The sequence below is a fragment of the Psammomys obesus genome, unplaced genomic scaffold (assembly GCF_907164565.1).
Source record: "Psammomys obesus unplaced genomic scaffold, mPsaObe1.curated_primary_1811, whole genome shotgun sequence".
Lineage (NCBI taxonomy): Eukaryota > Metazoa > Chordata > Mammalia > Rodentia > Muridae > Psammomys > Psammomys obesus.
The window spans coordinates 13346893-13370093 of record NW_026590062.1 but is presented as its reverse complement, the minus strand read 5'-3'; the positions used below and the strand labels follow the sequence as shown (position 1 = coordinate 13370093).

The 23201-nt window shown below is 56.7% G+C and overlaps 1 protein-coding gene across 22 annotated transcripts in view; it reads left to right on the top strand.

Moving 5' to 3' along the window:
• The window catches only part of Ncor2 (nuclear receptor corepressor 2), a 160137-nt gene that overhangs the window by 125649 nt on the left and 11287 nt on the right, over nt 1-23201 (top strand). For 7 of the 22 annotated variants that reach the window (XM_055606472.1, XM_055606476.1, XM_055606481.1 and 4 more), the window contains 18 exons: nt 957-1581; nt 7136-7256; nt 8041-8212; nt 10776-10940; nt 12237-12373; nt 12851-12956; nt 13078-13182; nt 13319-13416; nt 15311-15461; nt 17057-17197; nt 17441-17521; nt 17922-18217; nt 19214-19568; nt 20752-20973; nt 21429-21683; nt 22535-22684; nt 22796-22927; nt 23011-23197. In XM_055606472.1, the coding sequence (XP_055462447.1) occupies nt 957-1581; nt 7136-7256; nt 8041-8212; nt 10776-10940; nt 12237-12373; nt 12851-12956; nt 13078-13182; nt 13319-13416; nt 15311-15461; nt 17057-17197; nt 17441-17521; nt 17922-18217; nt 19214-19568; nt 20752-20973; nt 21429-21683; nt 22535-22684; nt 22796-22927; nt 23011-23197 (3499 nt within the window). The remainder of the gene's footprint in view (nt 1-956; nt 1582-7135; nt 7257-8040; nt 8213-10775; nt 10941-12236; nt 12374-12850; nt 12957-13077; nt 13183-13318; nt 13417-15310; nt 15462-17056; nt 17198-17440; nt 17522-17921; nt 18218-19213; nt 19569-20751; nt 20974-21428; nt 21684-22534; nt 22685-22795; nt 22928-23010; nt 23198-23201) is intronic. The other 15 variants (XM_055606487.1, XM_055606482.1, XM_055606473.1 and 12 more) reach the window with 10 other exon arrangements.

The following is a 23201-nucleotide window of genomic DNA, read 5'->3' as shown; positions in this document are numbered from 1 at the left end:
TGTGTGTGTGTGTGTGTGTGTGTGTGTGTGTGTGTGTGTGTGTGTGTTGGTGTGGGGTGGGGAGACAGTGAGGTATCCCAGATCTCAATCCCTGTTCCTCACTGTGTCCTGTTTTCCTCTTCTGTGCTTTTTTCTCTACAAAGTGTCTGTTCCCTGTGCTGTTCTCTTGCTGTGGTCAGCATGCCCTGCCCTGCTTGTCTTTTCTGTCTTAAGTTTGCTTTGGAACTTTTCCTTGTTCCGTGTCCTCACCCCTGTTTCCATGTGTCTGTTTTGCAGAAAACGGAGGGACCTGAGACCCAAAGATGAGGCGAGCTGTAGAGTCAGGCAGGGCTGCAGTTGGGTCTCCGTTGCTCTCAGTGCACGCCCACAAACACACACACACTCACACTCTCCTCTTAATCCAGGTGGGAATCCCATGGAGCAGGAGCAGCAGGTATGCTCCTTCAGGGGCTACTGCTGTGCAGTGGCCTTGTGTTGCACTATGTTGTCAGCCATGTTGGAATGCTCTTGTGGTCCCTGGGCCTGTACACTTCCTCTCCAGCTCAGCCTCCGTGGAGGTTTGGTTCCCATACTGTGGATGGGAAACTGAAGTTTGAGAGAAGCCCTGAGTCTCCAGGGGGTACCAAAAGTTGGGCACAGAGCCAAGTGGAACTCAGATCTTACCTGTAGACCTCAGGTGAAGGCCTGTCTTGAGGCTGTCCTTGGCTGGGCCCTGTAGAGGTCCTAGCCACCTGGGAAGCCCACGGGTTGAGGCCGACCAGTCTATGGACAGCAGGAAGAAGCAGCCAAAGTTGCAGGCTGGTCAAGGACAGCAGCAGCCCGGGTCTGTAGGAGTGTGTGAGGGACAAGGCTCCCCCGGATGTGTGGGAGCCTGGGGGCTTTTCCAGTATTCCTTGAGAGTGCTGTCCCATCCCATGTAGCAGCTCACCCCCTCTTTCCTCTCACCCCGCATATAGCCGCTGTCAACAACAGCTCTGATACAGAGAGCGTCCCATCCCCACGCTCGGAGGCCACCAAGGATGCTGGGCAAAATGGGTCTAAGCCCACTGGCACTGAAGCATTGCCTGCTGCCACCCAACCACCCATTCCTCCACCAGAAGAACCCGCAGCACCTCCCGCTGAGCCTTGCCCGGCCCCTGATGCCATTGGTCCACCATCCCCAGTGGCTCCCCCATCACCTGCTGCCACCACCGCACCCCCGGCTGCTGTTGCCAAGGATGAACAAGAAGACCAGGCTGCTGCAGTTCCCCAGACAGAGGACGCCAAGGAGCAGAAGCCTGAGGCTGAGGAACTGGTGATCAATGTGGGAAAGACAGAGGAGCCTGAGGCCCCTGAGGAGCCACCCAGGAGTGTGAAGAGTGAGCACAAGGAAGAAGCTGAGGAGGAGACTGAAGACAAGGCCAAGGGCCCGGAGGCCATCGAGGCTGTGTCGGAAGCTCCGCATAAGGTGGAAGAGGCTGCAGGTGGAAGCAAGGTCGGCGCCACCAAGGCCTCCAGCTCGGGCACCACCCAGGACAGCGACTCGAGCGCCACCTGCAGCGCAGACGAGGTGGACGAGCCTGAGGGAGGTGACAAGGGCAGGTGAGAGGCACCAGGCAGCCCTTGCTGCCAGCTTCTTGTGTGCTCTGAGAACAGAGGGAACACACTCCATCTGCCAAGACAACACAGGTGGCCCTGCCCACCTCAGAGTCTGTGGCTGGTTTGTGGAGTCAACATGAGACTGAGACCAGAAATAGGGGTGTCTTAGTCACCATGACCAAGGCAGCTCTTAAGAAGACATTTTTAATTGTGGTCTTGCTTGCAGTTTCAGGGGTTTAGTGCGTATTGTCATGGTGGGAAGTGTGGCAGCAGGCATGGTGCTGGAGGAGTAATTGAGAATTGCTTCCTCATCTACACAGAGAAAGAGAAAGAGCGAAGGGGGCAGGGGGGAGGGAAGTGTGTGTACTGCTACTGAGCCTGGCTTGGGCTTTTGAAACCTCAAAGCCTGCCCCTGGTGACACACTTCCTTCAACAAGGTCACCCCTCTTATGCCTCCTAATCCTTTCAAATAATGTCACTCCTTGGTGACTAAGAATTCAAATATATGAGCCTGTGGGGACCTTATTCAGACCACCACCAGGGGGTTCATTCTGGAAGGAGAGAGTGGCAGGAAGAACCCCTTGGAGCAGCATGGAGCTGAGCTCTGAAGGGGAGGTAGTCGTGGCGGACTGAGGGGAAGAATGAGCCAGCAGTGTGTGTTGCTGTCCTCCAGCTGTGCTGCAGACCAGGTGACTCGAGGTAGCAGAGCAGTGGAGGTGGAAGGTCCACATCCAGGTGTCATGGAGTCACACCGAACTACAGCTTGGGAAGTCCCCACCCAGCATCTTCTACTGCTGATGGTTGCCCGTAGCCCTTGGCTTATAGACATGGCTCTCTGTCCAAGTCCCTGCTTCCTTGAAGCTTGCTGGTTTCCCAGTGACAGAGGGAGGGCAGGGGAGGGGGAAGAGTACCCAGTTCTTACCTTCTGTGGTAAGGACGGTTGGTGCAAAGGCCCTGAGCGTTCAGGACCGCCTTGTGGGCCAGGCTGTTGCATATGTTCCCAGGATAGTAAGACACGGTGACTGCTGCCCGCAAGGGCCAGGCCGTGGCTGAGGGGTCCAGGTGAGCCAGATTGCTCTAGCGATGGCAGTAAAGATGCCAGCTGTGGGAACAGTGATTGAGCTGATGGCACCCCAGCTTTCTCTCTGAGGTGATAGCGGGTCTGTGGGGGGCGTTCTGATTGGCACCCTCCCTGCCCTAGGGGCACACCATGTTTTAGGTGGGACCAATCTGGGCACTCGGGCAGGCCTGGAAACCTTTCCTGATCACATCTGGGCGGCCCCACCCACCTCTGGGCAGCTGCAGGAGTTGTTTTGTGATGAGGCAGTGTGCTCTGTTTATTTTGACTGCAAACAGCAAAGTCTGTTTTCTCTCCCCTCAAGTCTCTGAAACATTCCGGCAGGGCAAGGGAGGAGACCATGACCTTCAGACCGGGCCACACAGGGCCCTTCCTCCCCTTTCCCCTCTTGGCTAGTGGATTTGAAATGGATGCTTTGTGGACCTGTGTTCCCCGAGGACTCCACTGGTAGGGCTTACATGAGCAGGTGGACAACAGATGGCCCTGGATAAGCAGAAGTTGGCCAGTGGGTTTCTGAGGTGCCCCCAGCTTCTTGCCTGATGGGCACAGCAGGGAACATTGGGCCCATGGCAGCTTCTGTGCCACCAGGGTTTCCTCTGAGATGAGAGATTGCCACAAAGCCACAGGAGGCAGCAGTGTGCTCCTCTGGAGTCTGGGTGATAGTTCATAGGCCGCAGAGCCGGGTGTTGGGGGTGCTACCCTGAATACCAGCCCACTCCTCAGACTTCTCCGGGCTCTCGTCAGGCTGCTGCCCTCAGTTCCAGCCAGTAGTGTCCTTCCCTGCCTGGTACTCAGTGGCTCTCCACCTTCCTGCTTGCTGTCTAGCTCCTAGGCTGGGACTCAGGACACCTGCCCCGTCAGGCCTTGTGGGACCAACACTCCCCTTCCCCAAGGCCCGCCTGTGCACTCAGTGAGCGGCTAGACTTCCTGGCTGAAAGCTTACTACAGGCTTTTCACCAGCTACACCATGGGGGCCAGGGATGCCAGGTGAAGGGTGTCAGCAGGGCAGCAACCGAGCTGCTGTCTGGGAACTTGGGGTGATCCCACTCAGGCTGTTCTGGGAAACTGCTGCTGCTGCTGCTGCTGCTGCTGCTGCTGCGCCCAGGGAAGCTTACTTGGCCTGGAGTTTGCTAGGAGACTTGGATTGCAGCCCCACCTCACTTCCAGAGTAGGGAGCTGGTGCTTTCCAGCAGGGCTGGACCTTGGGAAAGCCCCTCACACCCCCTCTCCCGACTGAGCTAGTTTCCTCACCTGCAGTGGGTAAAGACATCCCCACAGGGTTGTTTTGTGATCATAACCACAACCGGGGCCAGGTACACTGCCCTGGGCAGCGTGTGTTGGGCAGGCCCCTAGAGATAATAGCGGCCGGACCAGCAGGGCCCAGATTCCCAAGCATGCTGGCACTGGAGAGAAGAAAGACTCATAGTTCGTGACCCATGTGGATGTAGGTGTGACTCAAAGGAGGCAACACTTGAGGATGATCATTGCTCTTTGTGTGAAGTGGGGGCCGGGAAAAGCCCTCTGAGCACAGGGAAGGACCAGCATGAAGGCCCTGTGGCCATCTGAGCTGATATTCAGTGGTTCTCACAGCTCTGTGGCAGGGAGTGAAGTGACCAAAGGGGTTTTTGTCTTGGGTCCCTGTGAAGGCTGGAGATCATTGAAGCTTTACTTACTTACTTACTTACTTATTATTTTGTTTTCCTTTTTTTTTTTAAATATTTTTAAATTTTCTTTTCATTTGTTACAATTTATTCACTTTGTACCCCTCCCAATCCCCCTTTCCCTCTCTCTTCTCTCATGCCCCTCCCCCAGTCCCCTGATAGGAGAGGTCCTCCTCCCCTTCCATCTGACCCTAGCCTGTCAGGTCTCATCAGGACTGTGTGCATTGTCTTCCTCTGTGGCTTGGTAAGGCTCCCCGCCCCCCACTCCCTCCACCCTCCATCCAAGGAATGGATACAGAAATTGTGGTACATTTACACAATGGAATACTACTCAGCAATTCTTTTTAATTATATGCCTGTGTATGAGTATGTGCATGTGAATGCTGGTGCCTGAAGAGGCCAGAGGCCATGTGATCCTCTCGAGAACGAGTTACAGGTGGTTGTAAGATCCTGGCATAGGTTCTTAGAATCAAACTTCCTCTTCTGCAAGAGCGGTGGACCACTGAGCCATCTCTCCCACCTGTTTGTTTATGTGTATTTTTATACACCTGCCTCAGTGTATCTGTGCCACATCCATGACCACAGAGACCTGAGGAAGGCCAGAGGAGGGCATTGGATCTTCTGGTACTGAGCTACCTTAATGGGTGCTGGGAACCAAAACTGGGTCTCTCTGCTCTTTACCAGCGAGCCATCACTACAGCTCTGGGGTACCCTTCCAGCTTTAGGTCTGTCATGGGGAAACTGAGGGACATGATCCCTGCCAAGAAGGCCTCAGCACCCAGGCTTGTGTCCCCATGTACTAGAAATGAAATTTGAATCTCTGCAAAAATACATTTGCACAGATGCAGAAGTCTAGGTTTTGGCGCCAAAGCTTGCTGCTGTTTTCTGCTTCTTCATGGAAGGGGCCATAGTGCTCCCCGGATTGTACTGTCGCAGCAGGGGCCCCCTTCCTCTTGGTGGCTCTAGAGAGCTGTGACTCACAGTAGTGAGTGTGCCACATGGAGCACAGTCTTATGACACTGGATGTGCGTCTCTCGGCATCACTACAGACCATGCCATCGTCCCCAGAAGACTATCTGGGGTATCCACTGATCCAGTCCAGTGTCCTGTGAAGGGAGTGGGGCATGTGGCCTCTCTTGATTAGCGATGTGTTTTTGGGGGGTTTACTGTGTTGTGGGATGAGAATTAGGGCCCGGTGACTTGGATGGCAGCCCCCTTGCCCTGTGTGTTCTTTCAGCATCAGTTTGTGGGTATCTGCGAGCCTTGAGCGGTCTGTGGGGACACTTGGGAGTGGTTTCTCCGTGGTGTGCATCTTCATGTCTTTGGAGTATGGTTCGGGGACGCCTTGTTTTGTTCTTGATGTTTCGTAACATACATAGTGAGTAACATGTAACCTGCGTAGTGGGCCTCTCTGTGATGCCCAGGCTACCTTGAACTTGTAGACTCTTTCTGCCCAGACTCACCAGCGCTGGGTTGATAGGTGTCATGCTGCCACACCCAGCCTGGGTATGACCTTTTGAAGAGTTTTCTATGTCATATTTTATTTCAATATAAGTTTATCAACGCTGGCCACTAAAATGGCTAGGGGCAGCCAGTGGAGGTGGCACATGCTTTTAGTCCCAGCACTCAGGAGGCCAAGGCTGAGTTTAAGGCCAGCCTGGTCTACAAAGGGAATTCCTGGACAGCCAAGGCTCCACAGAGAAACCCTGTCTCAGAAAACTAAAAAGAGAATAGAAAGGAAAGGAAAGAAATGGCCGGAGGCAGGTAAATGAGGGCTGTCTGGGCATTCTGCTAAAGCCCAGGGTAGAGGGGGTGGCCAGATGGAACAGGGATCAAGTGAAATCTGTTGAGGGCAGCAACAAAGGCATCCCTGCCATGGGTGTGGACAGGTGGGACAGGAGGGATGTAGGAGTCAGGGTGACCTGTTCTTCCTGTCCCCCCTGATTGCCTCAGGCAACTTCAGCAGGCGTCATCCTGTCTGTCTGCTCTCCCCGCTTGGCTGAGCGTGTGGCAGATGCGGGCAGCAGGCTGCTACCCTCAGGGCCTGTCGCATGCGTGCTCCTGTCACAGCAGAGTCTGTGCCCTTCCGTCTGCTGAAGGAGGCATGCGCTCTTCTCAGTCCCCTGTGGCTCTAACCGCATCCTAGCTGTCAGCAGTTCTCACCCCGAAGGCTGAAGTTCTGGCTTACATGTTGTTGTGTGGTTGAGCCAGGATGATCTCAGTGTGCAGGGGCACATAGCCCCTGATGGTTTCAGGGATCTACTCTAGACTTGTCCTGTTCAAATTCTAGGGCTGTAGCCCATAGCTCAGACCCCATCACTGAGGTCATAAGACTTGCCTACCCCTCCCCAGGATGGAACTGAGCCCACTGTCATACTTGGGCCCAGCGCACACAGGCTTGAGTTAGTAGAGTCATAGGCCCGGTTCCAGGGCCCATCCTGTACTGGGTTTAGGATGAGAATAATCTCCAAGGAATCTGTCATCCCTCCGCCCTGATCCGGTTGAGTTTGTGGCCTTCCGGCCACTCCCTGAGGGCCCACACGGCCTAGACACCCAGTTCGTGCTTTTCAGCTGTCTTCTCTGCCCTGGGGCCATCTTGGAGCCGTGGCTTGTGTGGGCCAGTGGAGTGCTGCTACCCAGCAGAGTTTGTTGGCTGGGGCATTTGGACTCTGCTAAGGGCCTTCCTGGTGGGCCCCACCATCCAGGGCTTGAAGGAGAAGCCATGGAGGCAGGACAGCCCCAGCCCCCTTTCCCAGGAAGGTCCTCCAAGTGCCTGTGGCTGATGCTGCAGCCTGACCTAACGCTTGTCCCTCCCCAGGCTGCTGTCACCAAGGCCCAGCCTCCTTACCCCAGCCGGCGATCCCCGGGCTAGTACCTCGCCCCAGAAGCCGCTGGACCTGAAGCAGCTGAAGCAACGAGCGGCCGCCATCCCCCCCATCGTGAGTGAACCCTGCTCCGGCAGCCTACTTTGACCTTGACTTCCTGTGTGCTCAGTATTTGGGGCAGGAGCTTCACCTGCGGAGGGAGGCTCTTCTCCAGGCCAGTGGTTCCCAGAGATGGAGATGTGTACACAGGACTGGTGATAGGGTTGGAAGGCTGGGAGAGGTTGGGAGATAGGGAAGGTTGCTCTGAGAAGTTGCTCTCCAGAGGTTACCCCCCACACCCCAGACCAGGCAGCCGTGGCCGGCAAGCCCCTAGACCCACCAACACCTCAGCCAACTAATGTCTGGGCCCTGTGAGGTCTGTCTTTGGGGCCTTTGGGAGCTCCCCATTTTCCAAGGACACTTGGCTGGTTATAATTTCTTCAGCCATTTCCCGTTTGAGATTTAGGTTTGGCCTTCCCATTGAAGGCAGTTCACGGAGGTCCGAACTGACCTGTCTGTCAGGCTTAAGTGTTGGACATGTGTGTCTGGCCTCAGTGCTAGCCCCAAAGTCCACATGGCCACTTCTTACCCTGATACCCAGTGATGTGAGCTGTGCTCGGTGGAGTGAGCAACTTGCAGGTCCCAGCCCCACCTGGCTCCGGGTGGCTGAGACAGGTCCATCTTTGGTGGTGGTGACCCCGATGTGTTTTGTTTGTCCCTTTGTGCCTCCACATAGGGTGTTTAGGGGAGACGTGGCTGTCTTTCTATACCTGGGTTTCGTGCAGGCCACAGGGCCACTCCCCAACCTGCCAACCTCTGACATGGGGCCAGGATGTTTATACCCGCCCCATGCCCTCAGCAGGTCACCAAGGTCCATGAACCCCCCCGGGAGGACACAGTGCCCCCAAAGCCAGCTCCCCCTGTGCCTCCACCCACGCAGCACCTACAGCCAGAGAGTGACGTGTCTCAGCAGTCGGGAGGAAGTCCACGTGGCAAGAGCCGGAGCCCAGTGCCTCCCACTGAGAAAGACGGTGAGTGTTGGGCACAGGGCAGCGGCGAAAGTGAAGGACACTCTCTGCTGAGCGCCCGTGACAGGGCGCGGCCACAAAGCTCTGGAAGTAGCTTGGGCTGGGAGCAGTCTAGTGCTGGTGACTCCTGGTGTGTACACGTGTACACACACATGTGTTCATGTAAACATATGTGTACCCCGCTTCTTTGGTGTGAATCAGGTCATATGTGACCTTTGGACTCCCTGGGGGGACAGTGGGGATCTCTGTCCTGGAACAAGAGCAGGGCTGACCTGAGCTGGACTGGCTAGGCACTCCCTGGCTAACATATGCCTGTCTTCTGTCCACACCCCTTCATTGTCAGCACATGCAGGCATCAGGCAGCATCTGCCAGGGCCCTGTGGTATGTACACTAGCTTTGTCAGAGGGAGGTAAGGGCCCTGGCTAAGCTAGCCGTGGCAGGCGTGAGAAACAGACGGTCAGGACGGGTGCAAGGCGGTCTGTGGGCTGTGTGTCCAGCAAAGATCTGGCGAGGCGGGGGTGGGGGATGACGGAAAAAGACCCCTCAGGGCTCTAGAGTGGGAGAGGAGGTCAAAGAGAGAAATGGGGACTATGTTGTGTAGCTTTGAGTGACAGTGCTGGGGGAGGGGCATGTCATCTGATTAGGGTCTTGGGAAAAATCAGTGTCTGACTCTTGTTGAGAAAGAACAGAAGGGAGTAGGGCAGGGGTGGGAGGCGGGCTGAGGCGCTCCTCCCAGCAGCCCTAGGGTAGCCTGGACTTAACAGGTGGCCTTGGAATGGGGAGGAAGGAGGAGACTCAGCCAGCAGGACATAGTAATGGCCCCTGGGGGACAAGGACAGGGGTGTCCTGTTGGAACTGGGGCTGGGCTGAGGGGCCAGGTGTGGTGTAGAACACAGTGTGCTGTGAGGAGCCAGCACCAGTCAAGATGACAGCCTGGGGTGGAAGTAAGGGGTGGGGCAGAGGCGCTAGTCTGGCCCAGGCCAGGCAGCTGTGGCAGAGCAGGCCTGGAGCCACCCAGGGCTAGCCAGATCCTGCTGAGTTGGGCCCTAGGCCCTGGTCCCTGGGAAAAGAGCCAGTAGTCCATGGTCCCTGTGGCTGGTTCGGGGCCCATCCATGTGGCCAGTGCTGCGTTGTTTCCTAGACTCCTCCCTGGGGAACGTTGCACCTGGCGGCAGGCTCTGTCTCTCACGTGGTTTGGCCACAGCTCTGTTCCCCAGGGGACACATGAACCCAGCATGCAGGAAGCCAGTCTTCTCTGTCCTGGCTCCAACAGGGAGCCTCCAGGCCAAGCAGGTCCCTTGGGATCCCCAGGCCCGGCTGGAGGAACAGGTTGTCCATCCTGGCTCCTAGCCACCTGCCTGCATTGGCCGAGTCTGACCCCATTTCCTTTCAGCCTGAGACTTCCTCTCTGTCCCCCCGCCCCGCTCTCCACAGAGCCAAGCTTGATGGGGCAGCCAAGGTGCACACAGGGCCAGGGCACCAGGTGTTTGGACTTCCTGGTTCAAAGCAAGCCCTGTAGGTTGAGAATGTGAATGCCATGCCAGTTACTTCTGTGGGCCACCACCTCTCCAGGGATTAGTTCAAAGGGAGTTTGGTCTTTCCTAAGGGAGAGGTGTGGACTGTAACAGTCAGGCCTTTGCTCCTACCATAACTGGCCTTCAGGACAACCCAGGGCTATACGGACATAACCCAGGAGACAGCTACCAGTCACTTCCTGTTCCAAGGCCAGGCCGATATCCTTCATAATTTCTGGGTGGGTTGTGACCCCAGAACGTATCCAGCCAAGGTTTATAGCTAAGGTGAGAGCTCAGGAAGCCTGGATGAGTGGCGGCCTGCCTCTGGGCAGCCAGGGCCTGAGAGTCACAGTGTATTCGGACCATGTGGCCACAAGCACAGCCCATGGGCTGCAGCCAGCTGCCCCAGTTCTCAGATCTGCCCCGCACTCAGCAGCTGGGGCCTCAGTGTTCACATCAGGAGGGCGAAGGAATAAACCGGCTGTGACATCCAGGAGAGTGCTACCTTTTGCTGCTGTTTGTGGCCACGTGGGCTCCAGTCCAGACATGGCAGGTGACCGAGGAGACCTCATCTAATGGGTCTGGTTACTGTCCTCTGTATGTACTCATACAGGCCCATTAAAGCCTGGCTGGAGCTCAGCCCAGTGGCTGGCATATAGTAGATGGCTGGAACACCAACTGCCTCTGTCCCAGTGCTCGCCTGGAGTGGTTGCTCTAGCCACATCCGTTGCCACAGCATGCAGTCACAGTGACCAACAAGCCTGACCCGCCATTCTTGGTCCTGTACACCCAGCTGGTGGCATTCTGTGGGGAACTATGAGCCAAAGATTAGCCCTCTGACAAAATAGCCTCTGTTGTGCCTGTCCCTGTGGGTTCTACCATGAGCTAATCCTGTTCTAAGCAAGCATGATGGGGACATCGCAGCACGCCTTCGCTGCCATATATATCCCAGTGCCCCTCCTGTCAGGGTCCTGCCATAGCTGGCCAGTGGGGCTGCAGGGTACCGGAATGGTAGAGCACTCTGTAACTGCACTCCTTATCCCTCTCTCAGCAGAGAAACCCTCATTCTTTCCAGCCTTCCCACCTGAGGGCCCGAAGCTACCTACTGAGCCCCCACGCTGGACATCGGGCCTACCCTTCCCCATCCCTCCACGGGAGGTGATCAAGACTTCCCCACACGCCCCAGACCCCTCTGCCTTCTCCTACACACCTCCTGGTGAGTGGACTCCACACCGATGAGGTCTATGCAGTCAGTGGGCAACCAGCTCTTTGTGCTGGCGCAGGACTGCAGGGTGAAGAGTCCTGGCCGGATGAGACCTTGGCTGGAGGTTTGGCCTGCTCAGCACTGGGAAGCTGGGGACCTCCTGAGACTTGGGGAAGCTACCACACCACCTGCAGTGGCCATAGGGAGCCATGGGAGGTACTTGAGCTGGCAAGGGGAAGGCCTAGCATGGGAGATAGTTTCCACCAGTGACTAAGAGGATGGGCATTAGAGGGAGGGGTGGGCAGCCTTGGTGGACAGATGCTGTGACACTGTTTTTTTGGTACTACCCTAGGTTTTCTTTTTTTTTTTTTTTTTTTTTTTTTTCTTTTGTTTTTGGTTTTTCAAGACAGGGTTTCTCTGTGTAGCCTTGGCTGTCCTAGACTCACATTGTAGACCAGGCTGGCCTGGAACTCACAGAGTTCCGCCTGCCTCTGCCTCCCTAAGTGCTGGGATTACAGGTGTGTGCCACACCACATCCAGCTGTTTTACTGTTCCTGATGGTCCTCTGCCACCATTAAAAGTATCTGAGCCAGGGGCCAACCACGATCAGCGTCAGCAGGGGCTGGCCCAGGCAGAGCTGACCCTGAAGGATACGTGTACCGAGGGAGCTTGGAGAGCTGGGAAGGGCATGCCAGGCAGAAGGAACAGTGCGTGCAAAGGTCCAGAAGCAAGAAAGAGTAGGGACGGTTGAGGCACCAGATCAAACTGTCACAGCAGAAGATAACTACCCGGCTAGTCCAGGGATCCCCGGTCACATGCCACTGAAACCCATGCCCAGAGGTGACTCTCCTGAAGCAGTAGGGCGTCATCGCAGACTCACAGCAGACGGGAATGGCCCGCTGTCTTTGGAGCGGACTTGTTTTGAGGTTGTAGCAGGGACTGAAGACTGGTTGCCCTCTTTGAGCGCGCAGCCTCAGGAAGGACGCACGTGGAGCGGTGAGGGAGGAAGGGGACACCCGCTAGCCAGCTGAATCAACCCCGGCAATCAATGGGGTGACAGATGTCACAGCCAGATCACCCTCATATCTGCTGACTGTGGGAAAGACCCTTTTGGCCCCTTTAAGGAGAGTAGAATGCTAGGAGGAAGTGAAAATGGGGGCACTGGCTTAGAGGCGTGGATGTGGATTGGGGAATGATGGTGCAGGGGTGGAAGAAGGGTCCAGGACTGTGGGGTTCCCGTAGGGCTCAGGGCACTGACGCAGGGGTGTGCAGAGGAACCCCAAATACACACTTACTGTTTCCTTGCAGGCCACCCACTGCCTCTGGGCCTCCACGATAGTGCCCGGCCCGTCCTGCCACGCCCCCCCATCTCTAACCCTCCACCCCTCATCTCCTCTGCCAAGCATCCCGGCGTACTGGAGAGGCAGCTAGGTGCCATCTCCCAGGTGAGTGCCTCTTAAGCTGGGTCTCCCCATGATGGGGAACCTTTTGAGCCGTGGGATGTTTCCGGCGGTGGTGCTGGGTGAGAGCTGGCTGGACTCACCCCTGCTACCTGGGACCAGCCCAGGGGCCTGTGTGGATCACGGGCTGTCTGGATCACAGGCCGTGCATTCTACTGTGTGGCCTCAGGCGAGTGACTCAACAGCATCTCTAGGTCTCAGTTCACCCTCGGTTAGGTGGGAGGGTGGGGAGCTGTCGACGAGGCAGGCTGTCGAGTGTCATGTGGTGAGCCGTTGGTCACCTCCACAGCCTACCTGCCCTGCCACTTTGTGTATGCAAAGCATTCACACACTGTGTTCTTTACACGGGCACCAGCCTTGGGCAGGTATCAGCCTGTTCACAGTCCTGCGGGTGAGAGGGCCAGCAGCCCCCTCTGACCTGCATACCCTCAGGTCTGGCTCTGATCTGTTCACTTGCCTTAGCAGGGAATGTCAGTGCAGCTTCGAGTGCCCCACTCAGAGCATGCCAAGGCCCCCATGGGCCCTCTCACCATGGGGCTGCCTCTTGCTGTGGACCCTAAGAAGTTGGGTGAGTGCTCGTGACCTTTGCTTCCTGTGACCTATGCTGAGGGGTGGCGGGTGGTCTTGGCCCTGGGAACCCAGTATGAGGTGCAGCCTGAGACCTCTCTGCGTCCTCTCGCCCACCCTAGCCCCCTTCAGTGGAGTGAAGCAGGAGCAGTTGTCCCCTCGGGGCCAGGCTGGGCCACCCGAGAGTCTGGGAGTGCCCACTGCTCAGGAGACCTCTGTGTTGAGAGGTAAGTTGGCCACCCTCACCTGCCAGAGGGTCTGAAAGCCCACTTCACAGCTGTCTCCTCCTGTTCTGACACCAAGAGGGGCAGTTCGGTGGCTTTCAGACTTGGGGTCCTAAGAGCTGTGTCTTATGCCTTTCAGGGACGGCACTGGGTTCCACTGCCAGTGGAAGCATCACCAAGGGCCTCCCCAGCACCCGGGCTGCAGACGGCCCCAGCTACCGCGGCTCTATTACCCACGTAGGTGCTGGGGCTGGGGTGGAACAGGCAAACAGGTGGAGTGTTTGGGATGGGATGAGATGACTTACAAGGAGACCAGGGATGATGAGCTGAACGGCAGGCCTGGGTGATAAAGAGAACAAGTGTCATGTGTCAGGCAGTTAGATGTGGCAGAGACCAACCACACAGAGGGATAGCCAGGCCGAGTAACCAGACTGTGAGAAGCCACAGATGAATAAAGTGCCTGGGCTGGGAAAGTCACCAAGGCCAGGAAGAAGACGGAAGTGTGATGTTTTAGCAGGGGGGCGGCTCCTAGCATATCCCCAGCCAGGTAAGCGTGAGCCAGTGCGGGGTGCCAGGCTTGGTATCCACCGTGTGGCCAAATACACACCTCAGAGGACTTCCAGCCATAGGGCTGACCACCACAGTGTCCTCTTGACTCTGTGGGGGACAAACTTTCATGCCCCAGGCTTCCCCTAAAGTCTGTTTAAAAACCCTGGGCTTTTGAAGGCAAAGAGCAAAAACTGAGAGTGAAAATTCAGGAATATCTTCTGGCGGCGGCAGCCCTCCCTGACTCAGTTCCCCCTCAAACAGAAATATTCCTGCCAGGAGAGTTATTCCAAGGAGTTCATAGGGTGTGAGATCAGCCTGCAGAGCTGTGGGGGCCAGGTGCTGAGGGACGCCTGCTCTCAAAGACTGGGTGTCCCTTTTCATTGATGGGACTTGTGAAGAGTGAGGTCTGGGGCCTCCCTCTGAGATAGTGACACAGGCGTTGATGAGACCCATGTGGGTGGCAGGTGGAGGCCACATACCCCAGTGTTGTCTGGCTGCCCTGGAGCCCAAGGCCATGCAGCTCTTGCTCAGCTCCCAGGATTACAGTCAGCACTTGGAGAAGGCTGTGAGTGGGCCACGGTGGCTTCCTATGATCTTTGGATTTTGTCTAGCAGGCTAGGCAGAGCTGAGCCGTGGCCTGGCTGCATTTCTGTTCTCAGAGGCCAGTCCTTCCAAGCTTGGAGCCCCCATACAGCAGTGCCTCCTTTCACCCAGATCCTGTCTGAACTTTCTTCTCACCATATATCTGGCCTGGCAAGCAACCGTCAGCTACTTCAGAAGGCTTTTCCTGACACACCCAGAGTCTGTCCCATGGGGACCATTCAGCAGAGCAGACCACTCAGACAAAGCCTGGTGCACAACACTGAATCTGCTCCTGAGAAGAGAGAGCTCAGGATTTGGGGCCGCCTTGTTGGGGGCCTCCGTCGAGTCAGAGGCCTCCCTACATAGATGTGTGTAAAGTAACTCTCAGGAAGGCGAGGCAACTTGGGGTGACCCTGCCTTTGATCCCCCATGGTGTGGCCCCACTCACACTCACAGAAGTCACCTAAGTTGTCAGTTTGACACCGTAACTGGTGGAGAGCTTACCCTGTCCAAATCAGTATTATTTAGTTGGTCAAACTTGTCCCCAGGGACATGGGGTGGCATGTAGGGATAGGTTTGGTAATTACAGTGGACAGAGATGGAGGGGCATGAGTCCATTGCAGATGGCAATTCCAGACCAGGAGAGGACCCTGGGTGATCATGACTGCTCTGTACCTCAGTTTCCCTATCTGAAGTAGATAGAGTAATAACATCCAGCCTGATGTGGTAGTTCAGGCCTACAGTCCCTGTACGTGGAAGGCTGAGGCAGGAGGATGGTGAGTTGCAGGCTAACCTGAACTATAGAGTGAGAGACCCTGTCTCTGTGAAGCAGTATAAGACTGTTCTTGCTGTGTGTTCGCAGCAGCGCTGGCACTGGGAAGCCAAGCTGAGTGACAGTGGCCGCAGTGCTGAGTGAGGTTAAGTCTGGGTGGCAGAGGACCAGGTGATATGTGATGAGAGTCACCCACAGACCTGGATGCCAACCCCTCCACCCCTGCAGGGCACGCCAGCGGACGTCCTCTACAAAGGTACCATCAGCAGGATTGTCGGTGAGGACAGCCCAAGTCGCCTTGACCGGGCACGGGAGGACACCCTGCCCAAGGGCCATGTCATCTACGAGGGCAAGAAGGGCCACGTCCTGTCTTACGAAGGTGAGTACGGATCACGGACAACCAAGAAGCACCAGCAGTAGGGGCTGGCTGCACCGGCCCCCCTTTTACCATTCCCATGTTCTCTGTTGTCCAGACAGACTTAGCAAGAACGCTGGGAGCAGCCTCGTTCCTAGGCTGAGGCACAGCAAAGACACACCACACAGGGCCTCCCTGCCAGCTCAGGAGGCCCACATGGGGCGAGTTGGGAACCCCTTGTTGATTAGGAGTCATGAAGACCGGACTGCAACACGTGTCCCCAGACAGTCGTACACTTGGCCAAGGACGGGGGGGTCCTCTGGCCAGGTGCCTTTGGAGTTGGTGCTGTGGTGGCCTCAGCAGGTTGAGGCCTGGGCCAGGGTTCTGCCCACTTTACAGATGGGGAGGTAGAGATACTCCTCTCTAGAGACAGGCAGAGCTAAAGTGATACCAGGAAGCAGCCTGGGAACGACTTCTTTTCCTGCAGGCGTGCAACCCAGCAGAGGACAGGGCTGGCCTTCGTGGCTTCCCCCTAGGGAAAGTTTGGGGAAGCCTTGAGTGCCATGACAGGAAAGGTCTGTAATATAGCCAAGACGCCCTGCTCTCTGGCTATACCACAGTCTCTCTGGCAGTCGGTGCCACCTAAGCCCTGAGGAAGTCACGCCTGGGGAACATGTACCAGTGGCCAGGCGTTCCCAACACTGGCTGCTCAGGCCTGGGGTCTGCCAGCTTCTCGTTTCTTTTTTTTTGAGACAGGGTTTCTCCGTGTAGCCTTGGCTGTCCTGGACTCACTTTGTAGACCACACTGCCCTTGAATTCACAGAGATCTGCCTGTCTCTGCCTCCTTGAGTAGTGGGACTGCAGGCGTGCGCCACCACACCCGGCTAGCTTCTCTATTTCTTGAGCACGACAGCCCCCTGGTCCTGGAGGTCGGAAGTGGCCCCATGTGGCTTTGTCACCCGCCGATAGAGCACAGTCTCGGGAACAAGGGCTGCAGCTGCCTCGGGCCAGCTGCACGTCCCAGTGACAGCCCCGAGAGCTGGTGGAGCTGGTGGTCAGTGGTCCTGGCCAGGGCCCCCAGCCACAGTGGGAGCCTCCACAGCCTCAGGCTCTAACCTTCCAGCCCGTCTTTGTGGAGACTTGGGTACTCGTGTGTGTCTTCTGGGCCCAGTGGGTCTGAAGCAGTTCCAAGTGTCAGCCACTGCCCGTCCCACCCTCAGCTGCCAGCGCTTGCTTTTCCATCTCCCATGGTCAGAACATCCAAGTTACCAGGAAAAGCAAAGCCACTCACTCCCCAGCATGCTGAGGCACACATAGAAAAGGGCTTCACGTGATCCTTGGACCGAGTGCTCACCACACGCCCTTGTGCACCTGGAGCTCTCCAGAAGCTGATGGGGGCTTCCCGGCACACTCCCACTCTGTTGGCATGGCTTTGTTAGTGTGCACATAATACCCACGGACACAGAGGCACACTACCCACCTACACAGCAGTGGGGGGCATGCCTTGTTCTTCCTGCCCAGAGCAGTTCCCAGCTGAGCTGGTGTGAGGGCCCCACAGGCTTAGTTAGCCAGCCTGCCTTCCTTCCAGCCCCATACCTTATGCTCTTTCTGTCTCCCAGGTGGTATGTCCGTGTCACAGTGTTCCAAGGAGGACGGCAGGAGCAGCTCAGGCCCACCCCACGAGACTGCCGCCCCTAAGCGCACCTACGACATGATGGAGGGCCGCGTGGGCAGGACCATCACCTCAGCCAGCATCGAGGGTAAGTGCCCTGCCATAGCGGCTCACCTGGGCGAAGCGCTGTTCTGGGTGACTCCCAGGCAGCCAGGCTGCAAGGGAAAGGGATGTGGCAGTGTCTGGACATGGGACAGCTCGAGGTTAACAGATAGATAACCAGAACCAGGGAAGGGCATGCTTGCTTGCTGGGCCTTATGTCATGATGGAGACTGTTGCTGGTGGACCCCAGCCCTCCCGGACACCGTATGATACATCCTGCTCTCCCCAGGACTCATGGGTCGTGCCATCCCTGAGCAGCACAGCCCCCACCTCAAGGAGCAGCATCACATCAGAGGCTCCATCACACAAGGTACACCCCTCCCATGGTGCAGTTCTACCCTCAGGCCAGACACAGGCTAGGGGTTTGGGAACAGAGCGTGATCCCCACCCCATCCCCCAACCGTGTCCTTTAGAGGTAGAGGGACTACGCTGCGCTTGGCACTGACTCCAAAGCTTAATGCATGCCTTGCTCATAATTGGGAGGAGGCCCAGACTAAATAGATCCTTAGTTAATGTCTTGGGATAAGCTGTACAGTGTGGTTTCAGTTAGTGTCCTCACTTCATGTGAAGAAACAGGCTCAGAAAAGTCAGTTGGCATATTCAAGGTCACACAGGAAGGGAGGATTTGAACTCAGGCAGTCTAGTTCTAGGCACCACTTCGGGGAACCCCCAGGCAAGGCAGTGGAGAGTCAGCGCTCTCTGTCTGGCAGGCATCCCAAGGTCCTATGTGGAGGCCCAGGAGGACTACTTACGTCGGGAGGCCAAGCTCTTGAAGCGAGAGGGCACACCACCACCCCCACCACCGCCACGGGACCTGACCGAGACCTACAAGACCCGGCCGCTGGACCCTCTAGGTCCCCTGAAGCTGAAGCCAGCTCATGAGGGTGTGGTAGCAACTGTGAAGGAGGCAGGCCGCTCTATTCATGAGATCCCCCGAGAGGAGCTGCGCCGCACACCTGAGCTACCCCTGGCTCCACGGCCTCTCAAGGAGGGTTCCATCACCCAGGTATGAGTATCACATAGGAGGGCCCAGGGCGTGGCCATGGCTAAGCCTATGGAGGTTCTCACACTGGCCCCATTGCATTGGTCTATAAATTGAGGCCCAGAGTGGTTAGAACTTGCTCTGGGTCACTAATGGCATTTGTGAACCCAAGTCTTATGTCCTAAACTCTTACCACTCCATGACTCACCACATCTTTACCTTAATGTGTGCATCAAGAAGCCCTGGGGGACCTGGTCCCACCCCTAGGGCCACTGTCCCCTCCTGTGCCAGGGCTTGATAGGAAAGAGAAAGACAAAGGAACTGGACAAAGGCACCTAGGGAGGGCTGTCAGCGATGGGCTAGAATGAGGCTAGAGAATTCTGAAAAACAAAGGGCAGTAAGCAAAATACTGGACCCTCCTGAATCCTAGCAGTTGGGAAGCCGAATCGGGAAGATTGTGAGTTTGAGGGTAGCTTCGGCTACAAAACAATACTCTGGCCTAATACCGTTCACCAAAATTTTAAAGTTTAATAGCAACAAAAACACTGAGAAGAAATTGAGCTCTGGGACCTCGCTGTGCCCAGTGTCCCCAGCATGGATCCCCATGGGATCCTCTCTGTGATATTCAATAATTCCTTTCTGCATGGTGCCCTGATAGTAAATGTGTTACCAGCCCTGGACCCAGAGCCACAGCCTGGGCATCGCAGGTGCCTCTGGCTGTGGGATTCCGTCATAAGACTTCATAGTCTTGGACTAGCATTGCAAGATGGTGGGGGTGTCCCACTGGGCGAGGAAGGTTGTGTTGACCTCTAGTCTGTCTGCCTCTAGATCAGCAGGTGGCTTTGGGGCTATAGCCAGGCTGAAGTGGGCAGGCCACCCAGCCTAGCCTCCTGGGCATCTTTTCCTAGTAGAGGTTTCTGTCCCTCTGCGCCAAGGGCTTTGAGATACCTTGCCCTGTGCAGAAATACAGTAAGGTCGGCATCTGGACAGCCAAATACATAGACCTCACCCTGTCTCCAGGGCACGCCACTCAAGTATGACTCCGGGGCGCCCTCCACTGGCACCAAGAAACACGATGTGCGCTCCATCATCGGCAGCCCCGGCCGGCCTTTCCCTGCCCTGCACCCACTGGACATGATGGCTGATGCCCGGGCGCTGGAGCGTGCCTGCTATGAAGAGAGTCTGAAGAGCCGGTCGGGGACCACGAGTGGAGCAGGGGGTTCCATCACACGTGGAGCCCCAGTCGTTGTGCCTGAGCTGGGCAAGCCACGGCAAAGCCCACTGACCTACGAAGACCACGGCGTACCCTTCACCAGCCACCTACCACGTGGCTCGCCTGTGACTACTAGGGAACCCACGCCACGCCTTCAGGAAGGTGAGCTGGCTGGCCTCCCTCGGGTTGCCAGCTGTGGGAAAGGGACAGCTCACAGGGTACCCTGGCCACTGCCTGCTGCCACAGCTGTCCATCTGCCCTGCCTCCACATCCATACAGAGCTCCTTGTATTCCTTCTTACCAGGAACATTTTTAGTAATTCAAATCAAGGCTGAGGAGAAGGCTCAGCAGCTAAAGTACTTGCCGCACAAGCATGAGGATCAGAGTTCAAATCCCCAATGCCCACATAAACCAGACACACTCATTCACGCCTGTAATTCTCATGCTTCACAGTGAGACAGGAGAGTCTCCTGAAGGTCACAGACCACAAACAACTGTCTTTCTCAAGTTTGGTGGAAGCTGAAAACCAACCCCTCTCTTTTTCGCACACACATACATATATCATGCCACGTGTTCCCCTACATTCATGTACACACACACACACACACACACACACACACACACACACACACAGATGAGGATAGTAATAGTTTAAGTGAAACGTTCTCCCTCGCTGGCGTACATCTCTCCAGGAATTTTGCTGCCCCGGAGCACCTGCATGTGGCATCCCCTCCGCCATGCCTCTTCCTTCTCTGACTCTCTCTGCCCAGGTCCCTCCCTGGCTTCCTCCCCATTCTCAGCTCCTTCCATGTACGAAGCCTTTCCTGTGCGGGCCCTCTGTTCAGAAGGCTCCACCTTTAGTTCCCAGCCAACCCCTGGATACCCCATACCACCGTATTCAGGTGTCAGGGCCTGGGGAGGTCATGGCCACCTCAGCCAGTTGCAGCCACATCCTGGCTGGGATGTATCATTGTGCCAGGACCTGTATCTTGATGTGTTATATCGGGGACCGTTTCCCAAAGCATTGAGAGATTATATTCAAATCTCTCTCTCATCCATGTGCTTCTTACCTTGTCATTCATCTCCTGCCTGGAACAGTGGCTCCTTGGGGCTCAGCGTTCTTGTCTGCTTTGTTCTTGGGGTGATTCCTCTTCTCATCACGGGGACTGCCAGGCCACAGTTAATTCAGCCTGATGAAGTGAATGAATGATGAACAGGGACCAGTGAATAAATGAATGTTTTCACAAGGAACCAAGAGCACAGAAGCAGGAGATGCTGAGGCTTGTGACAGCTCAGCCTGGTGGCCCTACACTGAGGCTGAGACCACTGCGACCTGTCCCCACAGGCAGCCTCCTATCCAGCAAGGCGTCCCAGGACCGGAAGCTGACGTCAACACCCCGGGAGATCGCCAAGTCTCCACATAGCACTGTGCCGGAGCACCACCCCCACCCCATCTCCCCCTACGAGCACTTGCTCCGGGGCGTAAGTGGTGTGGACCTGTACCGTGGCCACATCCCACTGGCCTTTGACCCCACCTCCATACCCCGAGGGATCCCTCTGGACGCAGGTGGGTACCTGGGCCACAGATTTGGGGATTCCTTGGGTGGGACACTCAGGGTCTGGACAGTCAGGGACAGGCTCAGTGCTGAGATCACCAGCCGGTTAACCCAGGGCAGGCCCTAGGGGTGGGCTCAGACTCGGGTTTCTCAGTGGGCTTCTTTTCCTGCAGGACTCATCTGTGCCTTGCAAGTGCATTAAATGAGGGCTCCAGTGTGTGCCATGGTGTGGAGCCTTTTTAAAGGCACCTTTGTTAGGGTGTCAGGACCTGTATTTTGATGCAGTCTATCGGGGAGCACTTCCCAAACGTTGGCAGCAGACAGTCCATGTGATGAGGGAGCAGGCCTTAAGCTCAGTGTGTGCATTGGGGAGGCATGAGGGTGCACAAGGAGAAGAAGCTGTCTGTGCGGAAGTGGGGAGCATGAAGCCAAGGCATGGGCCACCTGACCCTCCCTCTCTCCCCAGCAGCTGCAGCCTACTACCTGCCCCGGCACCTGGCCCCCAGCCCCACCTACCCCCACCTGTACCCGCCTTACCTCATCCGCGGCTACCCCGACACCGCGGCCCTGGAGAACCGCCAGACCATCATCAACGACTACATCACCTCACAGCAGATGCACCACAACGCTGCGTCTGCCATGGCCCAGCGTGCTGATATGCTGAGGGGTCTGTCGCCCCGGGAGTCCTCACTGGCCCTCAATTATGCTGCTGGCCCCCGAGGTGAGTCGCCCAGACCGGGCCCATCAGCAGAGCCTGGTCCTGTGCCATAGTGTACAAGAGACACGAGTGTTCATATATACCCTGCAGTATGCAAGGTGGACACAATGGGCCATGTGGATGCCACTGAGGGCACCCATTTGGCTGGGTGGACTAGTTGGCACATGCTGGCCCCTTGGGGAAAGTGGGGAAGTGCTGCTTGTATCAAGCCACATCTGGCAGCGGTGTGCACAGCAGGCACCTCTTGCTACCATGTACAGTGGGCCTGCATGTTGTTCTGAGTCCTTGGTATGAGATATCTTAAGGCATCCAAGAGATCAGAACACAGGCTGGACCTGTGATTGCACACCTGTACTCTTAAGAACTCAGGAGGTAGAAGCAGGAGGATCAGGCGGGCGAGGCCAGCCCCGGCTACATAAAGTTTGAGGCCAGCCTGGGCTACATAACTGTATCAGTACAAATGATAAAATCAAGGAAGAGAACTGAGAGAGCTCGAGGCTGTTTGGAGCACTGACCTCCAGAGCCTGTGAGCAGCCCAGTCACTTTGCAGTGATTGTTCAGGAACAACCTTGTTGGCTCCAGTTAGGGACGCTAAAGCCACTCTGGGGGTTTCAGAGGGTGAGGGCTGAGTGCAGGGAGTGGAACTGCGGCTCAAGGTTGTCTACAAGGAGAGGCCATGTTTTAGCTCAAGATGTTGGTTGAGAGACACTACACACTAGAGCCCTGGAAAAAGGGGGCCTGGGGCCAAGCTTGGCAGGGAGGAGAGGCACTGCCAGCTGAAAGGTCTCAGGCCTACACCCTTGGGGACAGGTGGACACGCACCTACAGCTGACACCCCCACCCCACCCCTGCAGGCATTATCGACCTGTCCCAAGTGCCACACCTGCCCGTGCTGGTGCCACCAACGCCAGGCACCCCCGCCACCGCCATTGACCGCCTTGCCTACCTCCCCACGGCACCCCCGCCCTTCAGCAGCCGCCACAGCAGCTCACCACTGTCCCCAGGTACACCTTCCTAATGGGTGGGGGGGGGGGTGCCTACCTCACTCCCTGTGCCCTGTAGGTAAGTTCTGGCCCACTGGGCTCTGCCTCAGACTCTGGCCTTGGTGTTTCCAGGAGGCCCCACTCACCTGGCTAAACCAACTGCCACATCTTCATCGGAGCGTGAACGGGAACGTGAGCGAGAGCGGGACAAGTCCATCCTCACGTCCACCACCACAGTGGAGCATGCACCCATCTGGAGACCTGGTAGGGCACCCCAGACCCCGCCCCACCCCCAGGTCCTCATGGGCCACCTGGGCCTGCCCCCTGACTCGGCGGCCTGTCACCAGGTACGGAGCAGAGCAGCGGGGCTGGGGGCAGCAGCCGCCCCGCCTCCCACACCCACCAGCACTCGCCCATCTCCCCCCGGACCCAGGACGCCTTGCAGCAGAGGCCCAGTGTGCTGCACAACACGAGCATGAAGGGCGTGGTCACCTCCGTGGAACCCGGCACGCCCACGGTCCTGAGGTGGGCCAGGTTG